The following is a 21,222-nucleotide window of genomic DNA, read 5'->3' on the forward strand; positions in this document are numbered from 1 at the left end:
CTGGCATGTGCAGCTTTGAATTGGATACAGGAGAACACCATAAATCAAACACTAAATGTCTGGGAAAGAGAAGTAAAAGGAGAGATTGAGAAGGAAATCTTCTAACCCTGTGAGTAAAATATAAAAGAAGCTTAGAGAGAGCAAGAAAACACTTATCTTACTAGAAATAAAACATTATTCCTTGGAATATTTTCATTTCTATCCTTGGATTCCTTCAGCAGCCTTCTCTGTTGAAACCTCTGTGGAGGCAGGCACTTCATATGTTGAATCCACTTCTGGGAGAAACTCAAGTGTGCTGTCTCTTACATGTGGGTAACACTTGCAGAGCTTGTTTTGCCAATAAAAGTGTCTTTGAATTGACTGTGGTGGGATGTGGTGCGAGTTCTGATGCAACATGAGGCTCTTTGTAAGTGCAGATTTTGATGAGAACTCGTCTCTAAAATCTCTAGTAATTTTGTTTTCTTGTTGCTGTTGTGAATTGGCTCCTTCCTTTCTGTGGTCCGTTGTTGTATGGTTGATGTTTGAAAATGAAATGTCTTCCATCTGGTTAAGAAACTTGATTTATCCTTGGAGGCCTGAACTACTGCCTTTGCTAGTAGGAAATAAACAATGTTCCAACTGTCCCTAATTATCACCCACTTGCCTTCCTGCAGATCCATGTCTCTTGCAAGGGCACTAGAAGAAATGACTTATGGATCATGAGTTGCATTTTTCCTGTCCTCCACTCCTTCGTCTCTATTGACTTAGCCCTCTTTTCCAGTTTAAACTTTGTAAATTAAACATGCTACTTAGAAGAATTAAACAGTGGGCTGGGCAGTGGAGACGTGGCTTGCCTGGAACAGTCAGTGGCTTGTTTCAGGTGATGTTAGGAACGTAACTGCAAATGACTTTCAAGGGCACGTTACTGATTTGGAGTAGGGATTAATATACTCTAACTTTGTGGGAAACATTGTCTTTGAAATACAGTTTTAGAGTACTATAAAGCCCATGTTTTGGAATATCGGAATAAGAGGAATTTTTGTTCCTCTTTTGCTTTCAGTAAACTGGATATCTCTCTGAGAGTGAGAATTTTTTGGTGGGGGTGCTGGGATGTTGTCACTGCTGAGGATTGTTCTCTGCCCATACTCTATGTGGCTTGGCCTCCAGCTGCAGGGCTTCCTTGACGCACAGGGTGTGTGTGGGTTTATGTTACGCCTCAACTAGTGTGACTGTGGGTTGCCCCACAAGAGCCGTCTCGCCCCCTTGTCCCTTTGATAGGTCTGTGTGTGTGTGTGTCTGCTGGGTGAATCAGTTCAGCTTGTTGAGCTGTCACGGAATTGGCCTGCAAAACGGTGGAACTGGTGGCACCATGGGTTTTGTGGTGTTGGCAAGCTGAAGAGAATTGCTCTTCAGCGAGCTGATCAGTATAGACCTGATGGAAGGAGGCGAGACCAACTGTTTTCTTGGCACTGGCTTGCTGCTACTTTGCTTTGGCTTAACAGTAATTTGGAAAGACTTTCCCTGGAATCAAGGGCAGGTGAGAATTCAAGCCCAAGATTCAGTTTCTATGGCTCATGTAAGCATAGGCCTCTTCATTGTATTGTACTTGTATGACAGTCTTAGTGCTGTACTAATGTCAAAGTGTGGTGAAAGATCAATCTATAGATGTTGTAACTGGTCTTCAAACCAGGACAAATACATTAATTGGTGATGCCCTTTGTGGTGGAGTCTTCTATTCACTAAGACTGGAAGCAAACACCTTGTTTTACTTGGGCTAACACAGACTTATGTTCCGAGTTGTTGCCAGAGAAATTGTCAATCTAAATATGAAAACCTTTATCCTCTTGCTAGTGCCTTAACTCTTCTTCCTTAATCTTGCCTTTTAAATGATGTCTAGCAAAGAGCTGGGCTTTTGACCCTTACTTGCAGAATCCGGACCCGAGTTTCGCCTGCTCTCCCCACTCCTCTCCACTGATGCAGTGGCATGTCGCGGTTTAACAAGCCTGGCCTGGGCATGCACACAATAGGAGGCATCATCCCACCCTCCTGCACAGTTGATGCAGAAATGACAGCGCTGATGCTGTCTGGTTAGTCAAAGGAAGACAGAGCTGTTCGGAAGCATAAGCTGCCTAAATGGCCATTCCTGTTCTCCCTGAATGAGTATGTGGCAGGCTGAAGGGGGAAGATCTACATGGGCTGAATCTCACACATGAATTGTCAATTGGATCATGTAAAGATTCACTCTGATGGAAATCAGAGCTTCACAGTGTTACATGCAGTGTGTGAATACAATAAAGTTAGTCCATACTCTAAAGAGTTCATAATTTTTACATGTAATAAATTGACAACAAGAGAAAAAAAATCACAATGAAATACTGATTAACATAGTAAATAGGGGTTCCACTTTTACCCTGTAGTCTGTGTGTTGGTACTGCTTGTCCTGTCCTCTCCATCCCTAAAATATCTTTCTGTTGAAGCTGCCTTTCCTCTCGTTTTCTTTTTCTCCCCTCTGACATGCTGCGTGCAACGTTATCACAATTAAATAGACACATTTGTTGTGGCTGGGGTCTGATACTGGGAGAGTGAAAATTCTTCTCAGATGTAATGCCCTTCTAAGAAGCTCTAGTTGCTCTTTTTGTCCTAGATAGTGCGTGTTCCTGTTATCTGCCAGCGTGTTCAATAAATGGTTAGCATTAGTCTAGTGAAGGGTATCATATCTGAACACAGCTCACACACATCTCTTCTGCCTCCGTGACTCTTCTACCCTTTCCCCTGTCGTGACTATAGCAGCTCTTAGGATGGATTGCAAATGGATATTTAACCATGTAACCACAAAGGTCAAGAAATTTGAGAACAGAAGCCTAACTTGGATTTGGTTAGGAATCTGGGTGTTAAACCCTGGATTCCTGACTTGGGATAGTTTAGCTGTGGCCAACTATAAATAATAATTACTGAATGTTCCTTTTTGCTGCTTTGTAGCAGCAAGCTAAATTGCTGGGTAGAATTCTGTAAATATGTGATTGGCTTCAGTGGCTGTATTTACCCAGTAACTTAAGTGTTTTTGCCCATAACCTTTTGAGATCATCTGTGCAGGACTTGGGAGTGTCCTCTCTGCAAGCTGTGATGTAAAGGTTACCTCTGATTGTTAGGCCAGGTGTGCTAATGGCTAGATCTTTCTTTTTTCTTTTTTTTTTAATTCTTCTCCTTTGTTTCCCCCCTCTCTCTAAACATAGTTGACAACTTGATTTTGGAGCCTACAAAATTTTTTTCTTGCAAGGGTAAAGAGCTGAACCATGGTGACCGGTTGCTTAAGAGTTGTGTTTTTTTCCTGCATACTGAAGTCAGTGGCTTTTTCCCAAATTAGAATGTTACATTTTTTAAACATTTACTGTACTCAAGTGTAGAATGATCTAATTCACCGTGTTTATTCCTTTTCATAAGAACTTTCAGCACAGTAGCATGTGTATCCTACTTCTAAATGTACAAACACTTGGTAAACAGGCTGTAAGAAGAAAACAACTCTTGAGCCACTGTAGTAAATGTGTCTGTGAAGCCTTAAACGGGAAATCACCCCAACTTCTTCTGTCAGTGCGGCTCTGAGACCGTGGTTCTGCAAACAATGAAGCAAAGGCAGGAATCAAACTGGGCTGGGTGAGGAGTAGATGGAAGATCCTTCGAATTTTGCATCTTTTTGCTCCTCATTGCCCACTGGACCACTTTCCCTGATCAGCTTTTTATTAGGCTGCACAAAGCTGTGCCAACTCATGGGGGTAATGGGACTGGGAGCAGGGGAAGGAGGGCTGGGAGCTCTTTAAGCTGGTGATACTGATGAGTATGAAACCACAGTCTTGAAGTTTCTCTCCCATTTTGAGCAAGTATCAGTGTGTTTCTGGAGGACCTAAGAGCTGTGTTATCATTTAAGCACAGTCAAACCAAGGTTGCTTCCTATCCTTTGCTTATTGTAGAAGAGGGTTTGTTTTGGGAGGATATCTGGCACAGAAATCGAGAAACTAGGTTATAGCATGAAGGGCAAAAGATTATATCTTCCCCATGGAAAACAGTCATGCTCTTCTGAGGACTTGATATCTAAATCATCTTGTATGTATTTCAGTTTGCCAAGTGTTTGTGCAGTTATAAGGAGGGACATGGGAACGATTTCCACAATGCTGTTGCTATTTGTAATTCCACACTGTTTGATAGCGGACAATAAAAAAAATGTAGGGAGGGGAATGAACCTCTAAGCACACTTCTCAGGGTCTGGAAATAATGGACCACGTTCAGCCTTGGAGTAAAGGACCAGGAAGTGGGAAACCTAACTGAGCTCAGCCTCTGAGGTTGAGATGTATGCTATGATGACCGTAATGGTGTGTAGCTTAGTGGCGTACCGTGACTTCAGTGGATCTGATCTTGACTCATCAAGGCTTGTTGGCTGAAGGTCCAAACATACCAGATGTTTTTACTTAGAGAATGATCTGTAGGAATAAATGTTATGTTCTTGCAGTGTCTGGGAATGGCAGTGTATGGTACCAGAAATATTTAGCAAATTTAGTCAAGATTCAAACTGCACACTAAGGCCTTTTCCCCACCACAGAAATCAGGTTGTTTTTTTTTTCCTGAATGAAAAAAGTCATTTTACTGTACAACCATTAAAATGGATTACTACCTAACTCTTCCACTTAGGAGTGGAGAGGGGAAAAAAGTCTGTGTCCAACTGGAGAAAAAAAAAAAAAAAAAAAAAGGCAAAAAAAAAAAAGCCCTCCCAGAAGCTTCTCAAGGTAGACTGTAATTACTGGAGATAAAATTCTGCTACAAATAGAAGTAGCTAGATGAGCAGCCCTGTACTCTGCCGCATATTTACTGCTATTCGGTCATTTTAGGTGGCATTTATAGCACTGATGGGTTTGGGTCATTCTTTGATCAGAGGAAGTACTCTATACTTGGCTGAATAACATTGCTTCTTGCAATGCCCACAAATTGCCTCAAAAGCTTGATTCAACTTGATTTGTCTGTTGCACCCCACTTCACAAAGTACAGTGGAATAACAGAAGGAAAATGGCTCTTGAGTCATCACCGTAAATGCATCTGTAAGACTGAACAGAAGACGCCACACCGTCTTGTCATGGTTTTTGGCCCTGGGATCATGGTTCTAGCAAAAGGCAGTGTGCCTGCATGTTGGGTGAACTTTTCCTCTGTAGGTAGAAGAGTTTTTAAAACGCTTTTTAAAAGTGTCAAAAATTCTTCTTCCAGGGCTGAACGATGTGTCTGCTGAAATGATCTGTGGGCTTTGTGAGGAATGTGTCTTTTATTTAGGTAAGCGCTTCAGATCCTGGAACTTGGTCCAGGAAGTAGTAGCAGAAGCAGTTCTTAATAATATTGTTAATACAGGCTCTTCTCATGAGAAAAATCCGCAGGCATCTTTATCCTGCTTTTGTATGGAAGCAATGGTTATTTCAATATGTGTGCATATCTTCTCACCCAAAAAACTGGTCCCAGAGAATAAAAGTTTCATGAAAATAGGCAGCACAATAAAGGGAAGGCACCACAGAAGCAACTTGGCTGTGGGTGAAGATTCCTCGTGAGTTTGCATTTTGTTAAACATGAAAGAACCCCCTCCCTCGCTCCATTTGGCAACAGATGCACCAGAACTGAAACTGGCTTTGTTAGTTCTGTTTCTCATGTAGCTATTGAGATTAATCAGGTGTGCAAGTTGGAGTTTTGCTGGACATAAGCCTCTTTCCAGGTTCTCAAGTAGCGGCAGTGGTCCAAGCGGTTAGTTCACGAAGCTCTGGAGATATTTAGTCCTCTCTCGTTAGGAGCAGAAGTCTTCAATGGGCTTTAATTGGGTTGCACTCTAGGGCTGCTCAAAGGCTTTGGCTGGTTTAGGATGTGGCCGCTTAGCTGCAGAGCGATATTTCTGGTGAGAAGCACGTTAAACTTGTGTTCTGATCTAACTGGCTGCTGGCTGGTCCTCAAAGACAAAGGAGAGGTTTGGGTGGGGGTTCGTGTGTTGGTTTTGTTTCATTTAAACTCATGAAATTTTTGGACTGGGTTTTATCCGTTAAGGTTCTGATAATATGCTCATCCCCAGCTTAAGGGTCCATGGAGGCTATGCTCTCTTATACAGCAAGAAGTTTAACTAGGATATCGGAAATAATTACTGGGTATTCAGCCTCCGAATGGCTGAATATGAGGTAAAATATTGCTGAATGTCACAGTTTTACAGCCTGGCAACTTCCATTTATTTTAGCGTGCTGGATTATAAACTGGTGCTTTAGGAGCTGCGCACAACTGTCCTGAGGAAACGTCTTGCCAGATAAGATCCTCCAGATTGCTGGGTCGAGGCTGATTAAACTGGAAAGAGGCTGCAGGCGTGATGTTCTTTTCCCTCTGGAGACTCGAATCCCCTGGTCTTCAGGCCGTGTTACAAGGCCTGTGTGCCTCAGCCATGGCCTCGCCAGTGTGGAAGTTACCTGAGGGGTTTTGTTGAGGGTTGGGAAAGGAAGGGATGGTGTCCTATGTGCTCCCAAACCTCCTCAGTGTCTTGGAGCATGAGAGAGACATTTTACAATGCAAGTTGAACCAGTTCTGATGGTCTTTCCTAATTAGTTACATCTGAAAGGCCAGGGATCTTTACTACTTTTACAGATTTTTTGGTTGTGTTTTTTTTTTTTCTTTTTTCTTTTTTCCCCTCCCCTGCTTCTCCCCTCCCTTTTGTCTTGCTTTCAGCTCACCCATCTGCATCTGGTCTTGCCCAGGCAGCTGCTGCTCTGTTTGTATGTTCCCTGGGGGAGCTCTGCTGCTCCTTTAAGATCTCCTGTTGCTTTGGGAATTCACCTTTCAGACATGGTGCTTCATTAGCCTCTCTCATTTATTTAGGACTGTGAGAAAAGACTTCCCCTCCCAAAAAGCAGAAGAACAAGTTTCCAGCAGCATCTGCTTGAGAGAAGAGCGTCTCTATGTAAATAGAGCAGGTTTAAAAGCCTCCCGCTATTAGCAAAGGAGCGGCTGAGAAGTTTTTGAAGGAATATTGTTTGACCAAGTTGGCACTGGGAGGCCCGTTGGAGGCGAAGGCTGAAGAATTCCCTCCCGCTCTTTCTCGCCCGGGGAAGGCTTGCACGCCGGCGAGTGGCCGCTCTGCCCCTATGTACCGTTGTCTTCCTCCCTTGCCTCTGTCTCAGCACAGTCACTCCTTTCTGTTGCTGCTCATTAGAGGAAAAAGAGCCATTCGGGATTTTTCGACCCATCGGGTTCTGCCTTTCCTCGTGTTTGCTGCGCCTCTCCCCTGCCGGGCGTTGTGGGAGAGCCGTCCCCTCTGCAGGCGATGGTGGGAACGGCCCCAGCCTCACTTATCACCAGTGACAAATCAATGGCAGCCTTCAGAAAGCTGGCCCCCAGGATCCCCGCTCGGCCCAGCTCTGGAGCAGTGGGAGGCTTCCCTGGTGGATAAAGGACTCCTTGCAGCTCTGACTTGTTGCCTTAAATCTAACTGAGGAAACCTTTTCATTCTCTTCAGCAGTGGCCCCCTCCCCTCTCGATTTGTCTTGGGGAAGGTGGCGGCTGGTGGAAGGGGGGGCACTTGGGCAGGCGGGGGACACAGAAGTGGGGGAGCATTGGGGTTTGTAATGGTTTTTCTGTTTCCCTTTCACAATAGTCTGGCTAGTGCATGCAGAGCTGGGCTCACAAAGCCTCCCCGAAGCGCCTGGAGTCCCGCAGGGCTCCTCACAGTGCAAGTTTGCTGTGTGTATTCCTACCAACAATACAGCTGAGCCCAGCAACAGGCTCCAGCTTTGGGCAAATATTTCTACAGCTTTTCCTTAATCGCTTTTGAGGGGAAGAGGGTGAGATCAGTTTGAGAGGTGGGAGGGGGAAAGAAAATTTGTGTATGTGAGGGAGAGGAAAATAGAGATGGGTGAAGGGATTTATCTCTGGCTTCTGCACCCCAGGCTTCTAAAGGAAGCCTTTGTCAGCGTTCAGCTAGAGAGGGTTTGGGGGACATCAGTGTTGGATCTGAGGGAGAAGGGAGATTTAGACAGACAACACGTAATGGTTTGGGCACAGTCTCTTTTTTTGCTTTTCTTTTAGTAGGAGACATTAGCTGACAAGCCCCTTCTGGGTGGTTTCATCCAAAGCGTTGGTGTAGGCTGAAAACATGACCTTTCCTTGTGCTAAGTATGTCTAGCTTATTTCTGCTTAACTGTCCTGTATGTTTTTATGCTTGACTTCACGTTCCCTATACTACCTGTGAATTGTCTCTCAATTTCTGTTTTATTTGATCTGGGTCCAGCTCCAGATGTGGAAGAAATCAGGGAAGTGTTGTCTCTTTAAAGCAAACTATTGCAACTTGAATGTCTGATAAGTTTTGGCCTTGGGAGTTCCTTGAGCCCATTACTGTAGTCCTGGGAGAGTCAGGTAAGCTCGCATCTATGTGCTGGTTCTGTCTCCCATATCTAAAGCTGCAGTGGAGGTATCTAAACAGCATGAAACCGCTTGATTGTGTCAAGAAGAGATCATATGAGCCCCACTCCTCCCTAGTATTGTGGGGAAAAAGTAAACAGGCCACCTCCTTTAAACATTTCTTTCCCTCTGTGCAGGGCTGGCAGCAAGCTTGGCGTGCCCACAGTTTGGGGCTAAATTCTTACCTTGCCTAAGCGGTGTTGCATGTGTTATTTGCTGTGTATTAAAGATTCAAATGTCATCTTAGAACTGATGCTGTTGTGGTAAGAGTGATGCCAGAAGCGTCATCCTTGTTCTAGATGTATCATGTCAGAAATTAACTTTGGGCAGGAGATGCTTACCTGTGTCAGTATTCTCCCAGGGCAGGGAGTACACTTACACCTGTGGAACTCTGACCTAAGAGCAACTGGGGGCCGCACATATGGAGACTGGACCTGCTGAACTCCCTGGCCGAGGCCTGGCTCATCTTCCATTTCCAGTCAGTTAAATGCCAGCAAAATTCCCAAATTGAATCCAGTCTCCAAGGGATTGGCAGAATTCAGTAAGCAGAGGCTTTCTCTTTGTCAGTGTGTGAGAATATGCAGGATGGGGGAAGGCAAGACTGCTGTGCTGTGGTAAAGCTCGCAGTAAAGCTCTTAGCATGGATAGAGCCAATGCTTTTAAATAAGGGACATCTTTGCCTCTCATTTGGAGATGAGGGCAGAATCAGAGTTGTTCTTTGTAGGAAGAAATTACTAGTATGCCAAATACAGACCTGAATCGAAAGAATGTACATAACTGACTTCATGGAGATTTTCAAGCATCCTTATCCTCACTGGGATCTGGTGACTGCCCCTTTCTCCTGTATTAATCATGATATAATATTTCTAGGAGCATTCTGTCCTTAGAGGATCACAACTACGAGCGAGTCAAAGTTTGTAGGGAGAGAGAGAGAGCAACTTTAGTTAGACCAACTAATATGGCCAGAAGAACAGACAAGCTGCTGGGAGCAGTTTCTCCTGAGACCTAGGTCTTTAAGTGTAAGTTGAGAACAGTTGCTTTGAGTTCAGCTTGACTGTGTTAGTGAATTAGAAATTCAAGAGAAAGCTCCCGATAACTCTGGAGCAGAAGGGAATGATGTGTGGGAAAGGAATGGTGCTGTAGGGGCCAAGTCTGATCCCTACCTGATTTTTCTCTTTCAGTTGTTTAAAATTTGACCAATTTCTATCTTTCCAGGCCGAAATTGGAGGGAGAGAGAAGAATTTCTGCTTAAAAGTGTCTGTGAAACTTCAGTTAGAAATGATTTGGTGAGCTTGGAGAAATAAAGGTAGAGAGAAAATGCGTTTGGTTTGGGCTGTTTTTTTTTTTTTCCCCCAGTGTTTATAATCTTGCCATAGTAGAGAAAAGCATGACAATGTTTGTTTAGCCTCCCATGCTCCAGAAATACAGAAGAGCAGAAGGGGCTTAAAGATCCTTTGGTTTCTCTGAAATTCACCCATGCATGGTGGAGTTGTATGTGAAAAATGGTACTTGTTATGTGCTGAGTAGAAGTTTAAAAGCCTGACGGCAAAAGCCTCTGGCTCTCTCTGCGATGGACATTGACTGTCAGTGTCAGGCTTGAGTTGAACAGGAGCTTGCTGCAATTATTCCCCCAAGTGAAGGGCTGCAGAATCATAGAATGGTCTAGGTTGGAAGGGACCTTAAAGATCGTCGAGTCCAACCGTTAACCTAACACCGCCAAAACCACCACTAGGATCTGTAGTCTAGGTAATGCCTTCTGAGAGGCTGCCCTCTGGGCTGAGTGCTCCTTTGCCGGCCTACAGATGGTGAGGAGGAGGAGAAGGCAGCTACAGAAGGCTGTTTCTGTGTGATATGATGCAATGTTTGAAGATTTTGTTGCAATGCAAGAAATAACATGGAGTCCCCTAAGGAGCTGAGTCTGTCATCCCAAAAGGCCATAAAGCAGGTGCGCAAAAACAGCGCAGCTGTGTGATGCCAAATATTGAATCATGCAACTTCTCTGCCTGTTCAGATTCTTCCAGGTAATTTTGAAGGGTTAAATTTTTACTAGCTGTTTCCCATCTGGATCACTTGGCTGCTCTTTTGCAATTAGCTTGCACTTGACTTAAACTTGCCTATGTGTACTCAGTGGGAATGGAGAGAAAGGTGGCTGTGGTTGCTCCTGATTTGGATCAAATTTGAATTTCGGGGCATTTCTCGGAGGGGGGGGGGGCGGGAAATAATAGTTTTATAATAGTAATATAATAGTTTAGGAGGAAAGAGTAGCAGAAGAGAATTGGATTATGGAAGTAGTGAAGTTTGTTTAGAGACAGAAAAGGGATGAGGGAATGTGGGCAGGTAGAAGAAGGTTCTGGGTAGCAAGTGTGAGATAGGAGACGACTCTTCTCTCTTTTACCTACATCTATCCTGTCCCTCTTGCTCCCAAGTCCCACTTCTCTGTAGTGGCTCACCCATAAAGCAAGCTGCGTCTTTCAGGTTCTTTTCTGTTGCCTGTCCTTTTTCTTAGAAAAGAGAGACTTGTAAGTTTGAGAGGTTTGAGGGTGACCTGTTTGGCACAGTGTTTTACCTTTATACTTTGCTCCCCTTTCCTTCTGTTGTGTTTTACGAGCATCCAACACTTCTGCAAACCACTCCTTGGCTCTTCAGGTTGGATACCTAGGAATAGAGGATTCTGGCTGTCTGAGATCTATAAAATGGAGCTGATGAAACCATTCACAGCAGTAAGATGCGAAGACAAATGAATCTGTGTTTATGGACTGCTTGACTGCTGTGGTGGTGAATACCGTATAATAATTTTACATTCAGTTCAGGTAATGTGGTGTGGTGTCATAAAGTACAAAAGGGGCCTGTTAAAAGCTGTGCAGGTGAATTTAATTCTGGGATTTCACTAAAGCTTTTAAAACTTGTTTATAATAGATTTTAAATGTCCTCTGTAATCAATAGCAGCTGGATTTATTTTGTTCTGAAGCATGCTGTATAAGATACTATCTTTGCCAGACTGTTGCTCAGTTTTCTGTGTACCAGAAAGCAACCCTTTTAAATTCACACCTGTAAAAGTAAGTTTACTAAAATCTTCCAGGTTCTGTAACACTAGACCTGGTCCTTTGTTTCCCTTCGATGGAGGTAGAGTTGGTGTTGGGGAGTCTCGGTGTGTCTCTTAGCATGCTACCTACTGCTGCCTCTGCAGTTAACCTGTTCCTCGTGGACCATTCAATGGTGTATAATTTTTTATGCTGGCACATTTCCAGCTCTGTTGGGGAATATATATGTGTGTGTGGAGAGATATAATGTTGTAGTGTATATATATTTTTTTTTTTCCTTGGGAGTTGTCCCAAGGTTGTCTCCCTCCTGTTTCTTCTCCTGCAGGAAGAGGAGATCCAAGTCTTTCCTAAGACTGCGCTTGCAGCCTCTTTCAGCCTCTTTTCGCCCGTTCCCTGGTGAATGAGTGTCGAGTAAAGGCCACAGGTCTGCACATGAAAAGCACAGGGAACATGAGTTGAGCTCGTTGAGTTCCATGTTAATTTCCCCCCGGAAACTGCCTCTCTGTAATTACAGTTCCAACATCCTGCAGAAGAAAAGGGCCCTGTCCCCCCTGCAGCCCCCCTGGCAAATTTGATGCTCCTTGCAGCAGGGAAACCAGGCGTGGAGCAGAGCAGGTCAGCTGGGGCCTGAGAACGCTCCCCTTCTATGTCTTCATTGCAGGAGGGGGGTGGAGGCCGTTCCTCTCCCCAATCCCCTTCTTGCCCCTTCCCCCAGATCTCCCAAGTAAGTACAATTTTATTTTATTATATTGCTGCTGATCTGCTGTTGTTTTTCATACAAAAAAGGTGGAAGGGGCAAGAAGAAACGAAAGAGTCTGGCGACAGGAAGACATGAATTGCTGAAGAATGACACTGGCAGGGACTATTGTTCATTTTAACGCTGGAGCAGGAGCAGAGAGAAACGTTCACACGCCATTCTTGGGCATCCTGCTGGGCAGGCTAGGAAAGGGGCATTCCAGCTGGTCATGAGATTTGGCCAGACAGATTGAATTGGGCTGAATAGAGTGCTCGCCGTTTTTTATTATTATTTTTTTTTTTCTTATAAAGAAACCCACTGATTAATTGCAATGGAACCTGATTAAAGGGAGAGTCTGAAACTCACATAGACATTACAGACATAAAGCTGTCATCCTACCAGCATGTGATAACTGGGCCTTAACCCTTTACAAGGCTTATGGGGAGGGGAAGCTGCTCACCGGAGTCAGCGTTGCCCAGTCTGTGTTTACATGTTTGTGTGAGAGGGCACTTCTGCCATTTGGGGAAGGAGTTGTGTGCACAGCAGGAGACCTGTAAACAGACTGTATCTCATGAAAGAAAAGTGCCTGAAGAATGAAAATAAGACTTAGGGATATTTTGTTTGTGGAGAGGTTGTATGGGGATTTGCTTGAATGCTGCTGGCTATATTTTAATAGTTTTGCAGAATTTAGCAGCCCTTGTCCATATCTGTCTCTCCTTCTGTGCAATACTGGATATGACAAAAGGAAAAAATCTGTGAAGAGGACTGTGAAGCACCACAGGCTCCTTGGGGATTGTTGCAAACAAACTTGGTAGAAACATGAATTCTATACTACGAATACCCCTGCGGTGGATATAACATTAAAAAATAGGTAAGTATTTAAAAGAATGCTGTGATCTGTGTGAGAACAAAGCTGTAGTTAGCTGAACTTGGAGACTGATGCGGAGATTGTCTAAGTTGTCTGTCCGCTTTCATACATTATCTCAGCACTGATAGGATGGAATTTCAAGATGCTTAGAGACTGCTTTCTATGAGTGAAAACTCTTGTTTTTATTATATATTGGCTCCATTTCAGACGTATGGGAGGGGAAAGACCATGTCGTGATACTTCAGGTTTTCTTTAACCTACTTTTTTATTCGGCTGATTTAGTGTCTGGACAAGGTTGAATGCCCTGTCCTCATTCACTTGGTTCTTTAATATAATGTTTTTAGTTTGCTGCTTCTGTTGAGAAGCACAGATTATTTATTCAAACAGACTCTTCAAGCTTTGAAAGAGGTCTCTGTGTTGGGGGGAGGGAGGCGCGAACACTCTTGTCCCCCCAGCAATGTTCAGTTTCAAGTGTGACACAGGAAAGGATGACACATATGATCTCTAATGAGTATGCTCTCCAGTTGTTTTATCCTATTCTGTAGCACCCTGTGTCAGGATGCATCCACTGACTCCGAACTCTCTCTGTAGAGAGGTGGAAAGAGCGGCGATACAGTTGGAGTAAACAAAGGTCCTTTGTGGGCCCTGGGAAGATGATAGAGGGATTGCATTTTGCTATCTAAAGCTCCTTGTTCCTTCCAGTTCATCTCTCCAAGTGAGAAGGAATTGTGGAGGCAGTAGGAGCTTTCCGAGATGGAAGTTGCTGATCTTCCTTTTTCTTGTCCTCCATCTCTGGTTACTCCCATCAGAAGCTACCAATGTAGGTTGTGCCCTCACTGGCTTGGCTTCATAGGGAGCAACTGTCAAATGGAGGAGTCTTCATGCTCAGCTTCTTCCTATTGGGAAAAGGAGATAGAAAAAAACAGTCAAAATGGGAGTATCTTTAAACTCTCTCTGCATAGACATTCTTGTTAGTTTAAGAGTTTGAGTATTCAAGGGCATCGTGCTGTCTTAAGTCTCTACAGTTCATGAGTCAAATGGAGAACAGCATGAACGGACAGGATCTTGCCCTGTTTTAACTGCATCCTCTTCATGAAAAGAGAGCCTGCTGCAAGAGCTGCTCCGGCAGGCAGCTGTGTACTGCTCCCTCCGAGAACATGGGATCTCTCGAAACCCCAGCCAGGGAGACTGGAAATATGAGTCTGCTCTTAGTTTACCAGGGATGAGAGTTAAATTTCATGGTAACTCAGCATTGACATAGCCAAGGAATCACAGTTTCCTTGGATTCTTCTTCTGCATTTTGAATGTGGAGGAAGGAAGGTAGACGAGAACCCCTGTAGTTGCAAAAAAAAAAATACAAAACCCAAGAGCAAATGGGACCTAAAAGCCTGCTGTTCGGGCAACTTATGTGCGGGCTGGACAGAGGAGTCACTCCTGCACAAAAATCTTCTGACTTGTTGCTCGCTTCCCGTGTCTTGCTTCTTGTGTCTGTTTCTTCTGTTTGTGGCTTCCCCTCCTTCCTCCCTGCCACCTACTAGCCCTGCTGTAGCCCTTTCCTGCAGCTCTGTTAACATTTAACAAATTTCCCTCCAGTCCCTATGTTTCTTTTGGCTGTAGCTCAAGGCAAACTCCCCAGATCCAAAACTAATTTAGGGCTCTGAGCAACAGTAGCATTTAAATGTTGGCTTTGTGCCATCAGGCGGGCAGCCTCTTCACTGAGAAGAAACCTAATTCCAGTGTTTATTAGATCAACAGTGGCCTCAAGGCTGGACTTCCTTTAATGTTGGCCTTTTAATAATTGTAACGCTAATACAGGAACTTGGGACCCCCAGGAGGGTCTCAGAAGCCTGGCTCTGACCTTTCTTTTTTTTTTTTTTTTTTTTTTTTCTTTTTTTGGGAAGCAGGACTTGGATCTGACTTAATTTGGGCCAGGGACTGTAGGGGGAGCAGGCTGGTGAAGTGGAGCAGGAGGTGTTGACTTCCCAAGCATTGTGTGTAAATCCTTCCACATTTGTGCCATAGTGACTTTGATTTCCTGCAAGTTTGTTTTAATGAGCTCTCTGGGGTAAGGACTTAGGTAGGGCAGGGCAAATTGTGCCCTGGTTAAGAAGTGGACTGGGACCACGTAGCATCTGCATTAATTTCTCAGTTTGGCCACAAGCTCTTTGGGAAGTCGCTTAGGGCTCAGGTTTCCAAGCATGAAGAGTGCCTGCAGTGGGAGGTATGAGTACTCCGTAATACCCACAGCCAGGTCGAAATCTTTTTGGCCAGATGTGTAATGATAGTTAAATGTCTAATTTTCCACTGATTTTAAATTCCTTAGGCACCCAAATATACTCGCACAGATTTGTGCTGTTGGATTTCCATTTTCTGCTTCTGAATTGAAGATAATACTTCCCAGCTTTTAAGAGGTGTTGAAATTGTTCATTAGTAGGAAAAGGCACATTGTAGTAGAGGAGGCCACACATATACCTACAAAGATGTGGTTCCATAATTAGGCCATTTTCTTTCTTGTGCATCTTCCTCCTCCTGCCTCAGTGCTGTCGCTATGATTTCATTGAAGGTGAAGGTGAAACCCAATGTGTAGAGTATGAAATTAGCTGGAAGGGATCCTCTGGTGCTTTTCGCTATTGTGGTTAATTTTTTCCTGGGGGGTGAGCACAAATGAACTGTGGAGCTTGCGGGTTTGCAGAGGCAAGGACCTGAGACTACCAGTTGAAGCAGAGGAAGAGTTTTGTGACCGCTTTCTACGTGTTGCAAAGGAGCCTAAAGTCCAGGCGCCATAGGAGGTGTGGGTCAGTGCTTCGTGAGCTGCTTGGAAAGCAAACAAATGCGGGTGGGCTGAATAGGGGCTGGTGTACAGCGTAGCTGCCCTGCAGTAATCCCAGCACTGACGGTCTTGTTTTTCCTGTCGGCAATTCTATTGGAAAGAATTTATCCCATCTGAGCCCATAAAACATATTTGCGTTAAGCTTGTGTTTTTGAGTGCACGCGTGTGTGTGTACATATATATATATTAAAAATGTTACTGGTAAAGGTTTCTCTTTTACTTTTAAGCTAATCCAGTTCTCTGGTAGGCAGCACAGTTGCAGTGGTGTCTCTGTGGTTGTGTGGTACCTCTCTCTTTGCCAGGCCCAACCCTGTTCTTCCAGCTCAGTCTGGCCAGTTAATAATTGCCCCTTTGCTGCTCATCCTCTGAGGGCAGCATAATACCATGTGTGGGGTTATTTTTTAGACAACAACATACAGAACAACTCTCTTTGTCCCAAGATAGCTCCGTTTATCTTGTGGTTTGTGCTTTTGAAGTCCTCCTGCCTGTGGGATTGCAAAAACGAGCTTCTGCCTCCTTATTGCCACAAAACCACACTGTGTATCTTATCCCTTCCCTGGAGAACTCCTCTGCTCAGCAGAGCTGTTGTGGTTGGCTTCCCAGTCTCTTGTGTGGCAGAGAGCTGGAAAGCTACAAAGCTCAGATGCTCCATGATGGCCTCTTTATAGAAGACCAAAATAAACTCCTTAAAATGACCCTGTAAGAGATCAGTCTCTGTCTTGTCCAAGAACCTGACCTTTTCTGTATCATGCCATAATGATGGGAAGAATCTGACTGCAGCCCACAAAAGCCAAAATGGGCTTTTTTGGAGGCAGAACTTGTCTCCTTGCACTATGTGCCTGGACAACTGCAGTCCAGCTAGAACATTAGGTTCCCTGAAAAGGAGGACTCTACACCACTTTCTTTTTTATCTCCTCAAAAGAAGCGTATCACTATCCATGTTCACGTGTTCTGGGACTGATCAAGACAGAGGAAAAGAGGAACTTGGCTTTTGTCTTGAATAGGTTAAACGAACAAAAGAATGTCCTGGGTTCTAGTTTTGGAGAAAAGTTAGGCATGTGTTCTGAAGGGCAGAATGTCCTTGCAGCCGGTCCAATGCCTGGAGCATCTGAAAGATGAAAGAGGCTGGCTGATAATTTCCTGTGGGGCAAACTCATTTAACATATTTCAGGGTGACGCTGTGAAGGCCAGGTCAAAAATGACTTCCGAATGTGTTGTGAGCAAGGTTATGGGTGCTTTGTAAACCCAGAGAGTGCTGGACAAGCACTGATGCAGTAACTAACAACGATCCTAAGTGATGTGGGAGAGAAAGCTAAAGCCCAAGAAGCTTCGGAATCTAAAGAGAAAGGAGGCAATTTCTTAGAGAATCTGTGATAAGGAGGTGGCTGGATAGGATCCTTTGTGCTCTGAATTTTCCTTAAGTACTTTTTCCAAGTTTTAGTCCTTGCAACACAGATCGAAAAATACCACTCTTAGTTTTTCTTGGTTCCCTAAAGCCTCTGAGCGCTACTTCTCAAGCAAAGATGCCAGTGGTGCTTCCTCCTCTTAGCTGTCATCTTTTGACCACTCCATTTTCCTAGCCTTCTTTCCCCCCACCCCAAGACAGCTTAGCTTCTTGTGAAGCTGCAGTTAGACAGGTGCAGGTTATAGGCAGTAGATTAAAATTAATTGGCATTAAATTCAGTTTTCCTTAATGCTGTGACCTGTAACTGGTTCTTCAGTAGCATCTGCCACAGTTGGAGACCGTTACTGTTCCAAGAGTATATGCAGACAGGAGGAGGGTGTATAGCTGTCCTATATGAAACTGAAAACTGAGGAGGGTTTTATTTGCTAGTTTTTTAGCTCGAGTCGGATTGTGTTAGTCTGTGCACAGTGAGATGACAACTATGTCTTTCTCAGCTGTTAAGCAAGGGATTCGGGGAAATGCCAAAGACTCTTGCTCGCAGCTTGGAAGAGGACATGACAGAAATGAGAGCAGAACCACAGTGAATGTTGGTAAAGTGCTGAAAGTTTGTTTGCCTTAAAAGCTAATACTTGGGTTACTTGAACCAAGGGATGTGAAGTAGAAGAGGGAGGAATGCACGGATGCAAATTAAACCTTTGTTTTCTCGTGTTGCTGTTATGAGTGACAGATGCCAAGCTGTTTTTCATTAGGTGTTGTAGGCTGCTTGCATTCTTCTCCCTTCACTGAAGGGGGAGGATTGCAAAGCTTCAGAATTTCTGAAATAGCTCTGAGTTCTGATTCTTCCAGGTCGTTTCCCAGAAGTGACAGAGCATAACCTTGCTGGGACTGTAAACCTCGGGTGCTCCTGTAGCTCAGGTAATGTAAGGCTCATTGTAGGACAACTGCTTCTGCTGCTTTTGTTGACTTTTGCAGGTGGGTTGCATCTCTGTGCTTTTGTGATCTACTGCCACCAAACCCCAAGTTAACTAGTTTAGAGCTAAATTGAGCAGATCGACAGTACACTTTAGGGACAGCAGCAATTGAAGCAAACCTTCCGCAAAACACTGTCTGTAGCAGCAAGAGCAGGGGTCTGTTCCTACGGTCTTGGTGAGAGGCTGCTTTAGCCAAATTCTTCCTTCTGAAGGCTGTAAGTGGCAGCATTTGATTAAAGTGGTGCTTTGCCTTTGGGGGAGTAGGTGCACTTTGGTTGTCCAAAATTTTAAAAACATGGATAAGGATCTCATAGTTACCCCAAATTTATGCATCAGCTGCCATCACAGAAATATCCTCTAAGATGTATATGAATCAAGGCTGTTTAGGTTTTTCCTTTTGGACCATTCCTTGTATTCTCCACCAAATGCCAATAGTATTCTTATGCCTCTGTGCCTCTTTCCCTTTGTTTCCTCATTTTAATTTATATGTAGAAGAGAAGAATGAGAGAAATCCCTCTGTCTATGAAGTAATGGAAAAATTAAAGGAAAGCTTATGGAAGTTAAAATAACAATGTTTTCTGACCTGTAACTCGGAAAACAAACTCCAGTGTTTCACTAGTCCTGATCAATGTCTGTAGCTTATCTCCATGAACTTTGTATTGTAGAAGGATTTCTGACTGCTCAATGGGCTTTGTTCTCAAGAACTGACATGCTAGTGAAAGTTTGGGAACTGGACTAGGTGAAATACATCAGAAGTACCTTTTTTCCTATGGATTATCTCTTTAAAACAGCAGGTTGGTTCTCTAGCTGGCACTTAGCGATTGTCTGCTATCGTGAAGGTCTCCTGGTAACATTTCTACTGTTGTGTCATTATTTTCTAAATTTGAACGTCTGCTGTACTGTATGATTCATGATAAATGAGCAGTAAATTGTTCACAACCCTTATGGGACAGGAAAGGATAGAGGTTGTTAGTGTGTGGTTTTTAAAAAAAAAAAAAAAAAAAAAAAAAAAAAAAAAAACCCAAAAAAAACCAAAAAAACAACCAGTGAAAGAAATGGAAAGTTATGTGTCTCATGTCGCTGAGGTGACTAATTCTTGCAAAGCATGATGTAGGCTTAAGGTAGTATTTTAAAGTGTCCAGCGTGTGTGTGTGTTCTGAAAGGGTTTGAGTCACGTATTTCTGCCTGCCTGCCTGGTCCAGCTAAACATTCCCGTGCTGTTCTAAAGTGGATGATGGTATTTTTGAATGATGTTATGCAGCAGCGACCTTTTATTATTCTGTCCATTGCTGAGTGGTATTTCATTTCTGTTTAATGTGCTTGAGTGGCATAGTCCTGCATGACAAGTAATTTAGTGCTGTGGCTGAGCACTTTATATTTGTCCCTTGGATTCTTCATTGTAGTTCTCTATTGACGTGCAGCCGCACAGGAGCTTGCAGCTACAAAAGGAAATGCCACTCCAGGCTACAATCAGCAAAATTTCTTGATGGCATCCTTCAGGTACCACTCTGCACTTCATAATACACTGTGGATGAAACACTCTCCGCTTAAGAGAGGAAAATCTACAGATAATGAAATGCCAAGGCTTGAAGGGGTGCTTTTAATAGTAACAGGAAGGAACATTCACAAGGTGGGAAGTGTAACGCTCTTGCTCCTTGGAATCTCAGGTTTATATGTAGGAAAAATGAATTAATCCACAGAGAAAATGTAAATAACATCCCTTAAAAGGATTTAGGAGGCTGAATTTCTTCCATAAAGGGCCTTGGAGGTCAGAAGCAGAATGTCAGAGATGGTATACTGTAGGTCATGACTTTGTGATCTGTTTTACCAAGAAGCTGTGAAAGTGAAAACAGATGCTCCCACTATCTAAGTGTTTTGAACACACTTGTAGAGAGAATGGGAGAACCGTCATCTTGAATTGTGATCTTTTGAAAGGCTCAAAGCCCTTCTAAAAGATGTCTGTTTGTATTGACATTGGATGTGACACCTGAAGCAGGCTGATACAGTGCTTGTTTCTTGGATGGGAGCAGCGATAACCAGGCTGTGGAGCTACAGAACAAAACCTGCATTTCAGAGTCCTCTGCCAGCTGCAAATGTTTGAGGGAACCCTGTTGTTAGGGAAAGTGGGACATTTGCCATTTAATGGCAAGTAAGTATGCAAAAAGCATCACAATATGGTCACATTTCAGCCAAAAGATCTGAAAACTAGAGTCAAGATGTCTTACCTGGTTTTTACAGAGTAGTTCTGGTGTTACCAAAAAAGAGCCACATAGGAATCTGAAGAGAGAGCCAGGTGAAAAGTCACTCAGATACAGAATCGCGGAATTGTCAGAGTTGGAAGGGACCTCTAGAGATCATCTAGTCCAACTCCCTTGTTAAAGCAGGATTGCCTAGAGCACATTACTCAGGACTGCATCCAGGCGGGTCTTGAAGATCTCCAGACTTTCTCCTGTCTGGTCTTGACTGCTAGAATTCCTCAGTTGTTTAGAAATAGTTGTCATCTACCTGATGCTTCTTTCCTGCCTTTGTATGGGTACTTTGGGCTGAGATTTTGATGTGTTTAACATGCTTTGGTGGTTGAAAGGTTCCAGTTTCTATAGTGGGACTTCATGGGTAGTCCACTGTGAGCTATTTCCATAGGCAACTGAGGGGTTGCTCAAGAAACAGGATAAAATAAAAGTCCTGTTTAGGAAAAAAAAAAATGCACAGAATTGATGGTCATTGCCTTTTGTCTGATTTCAAGAACTAAATAGTCAGCAAGGGGGAAAAAAGAAAATGCCATGTTTGTTCAGGCTTCAAACAGAACCTGACTGAAGTCTCCGGGGAGCGGTATGCCATAACACACCTTTGATAAACATTTTGTTGCTGTGGTTAGAGTATGTTGTTTAGATTCTCTGGATCAGCCTCAGTGTGGAACTTGATCTTAACCCCAGTTCTC

General features: G+C 43.7%; 1 protein-coding gene across 1 annotated transcript in view; it reads left to right on the top strand.

Moving 5' to 3' along the window:
- Window positions 1-1,963: 1,963 nt before the first annotated feature.
- The window catches only part of LRP4 (LDL receptor related protein 4), a 69,955-nt gene continuing 50,696 nt past the window's right edge, over window positions 1,964-21,222 (top strand). The window contains exons 1-2 of the mRNA XM_074148831.1: window positions 1,964-2,066; window positions 5,227-5,289. Coding sequence (XP_074004932.1) covers window positions 1,964-2,066; window positions 5,227-5,289 — 166 coding nt within the window. The remainder of the gene's footprint in view (window positions 2,067-5,226; window positions 5,290-21,222) is intronic.

Source organism: Numenius arquata, chromosome 6 (assembly GCF_964106895.1).
Source record: "Numenius arquata chromosome 6, bNumArq3.hap1.1, whole genome shotgun sequence".
In the NCBI taxonomy this organism is placed as follows: domain Eukaryota; kingdom Metazoa; phylum Chordata; class Aves; order Charadriiformes; family Scolopacidae; genus Numenius; species Numenius arquata.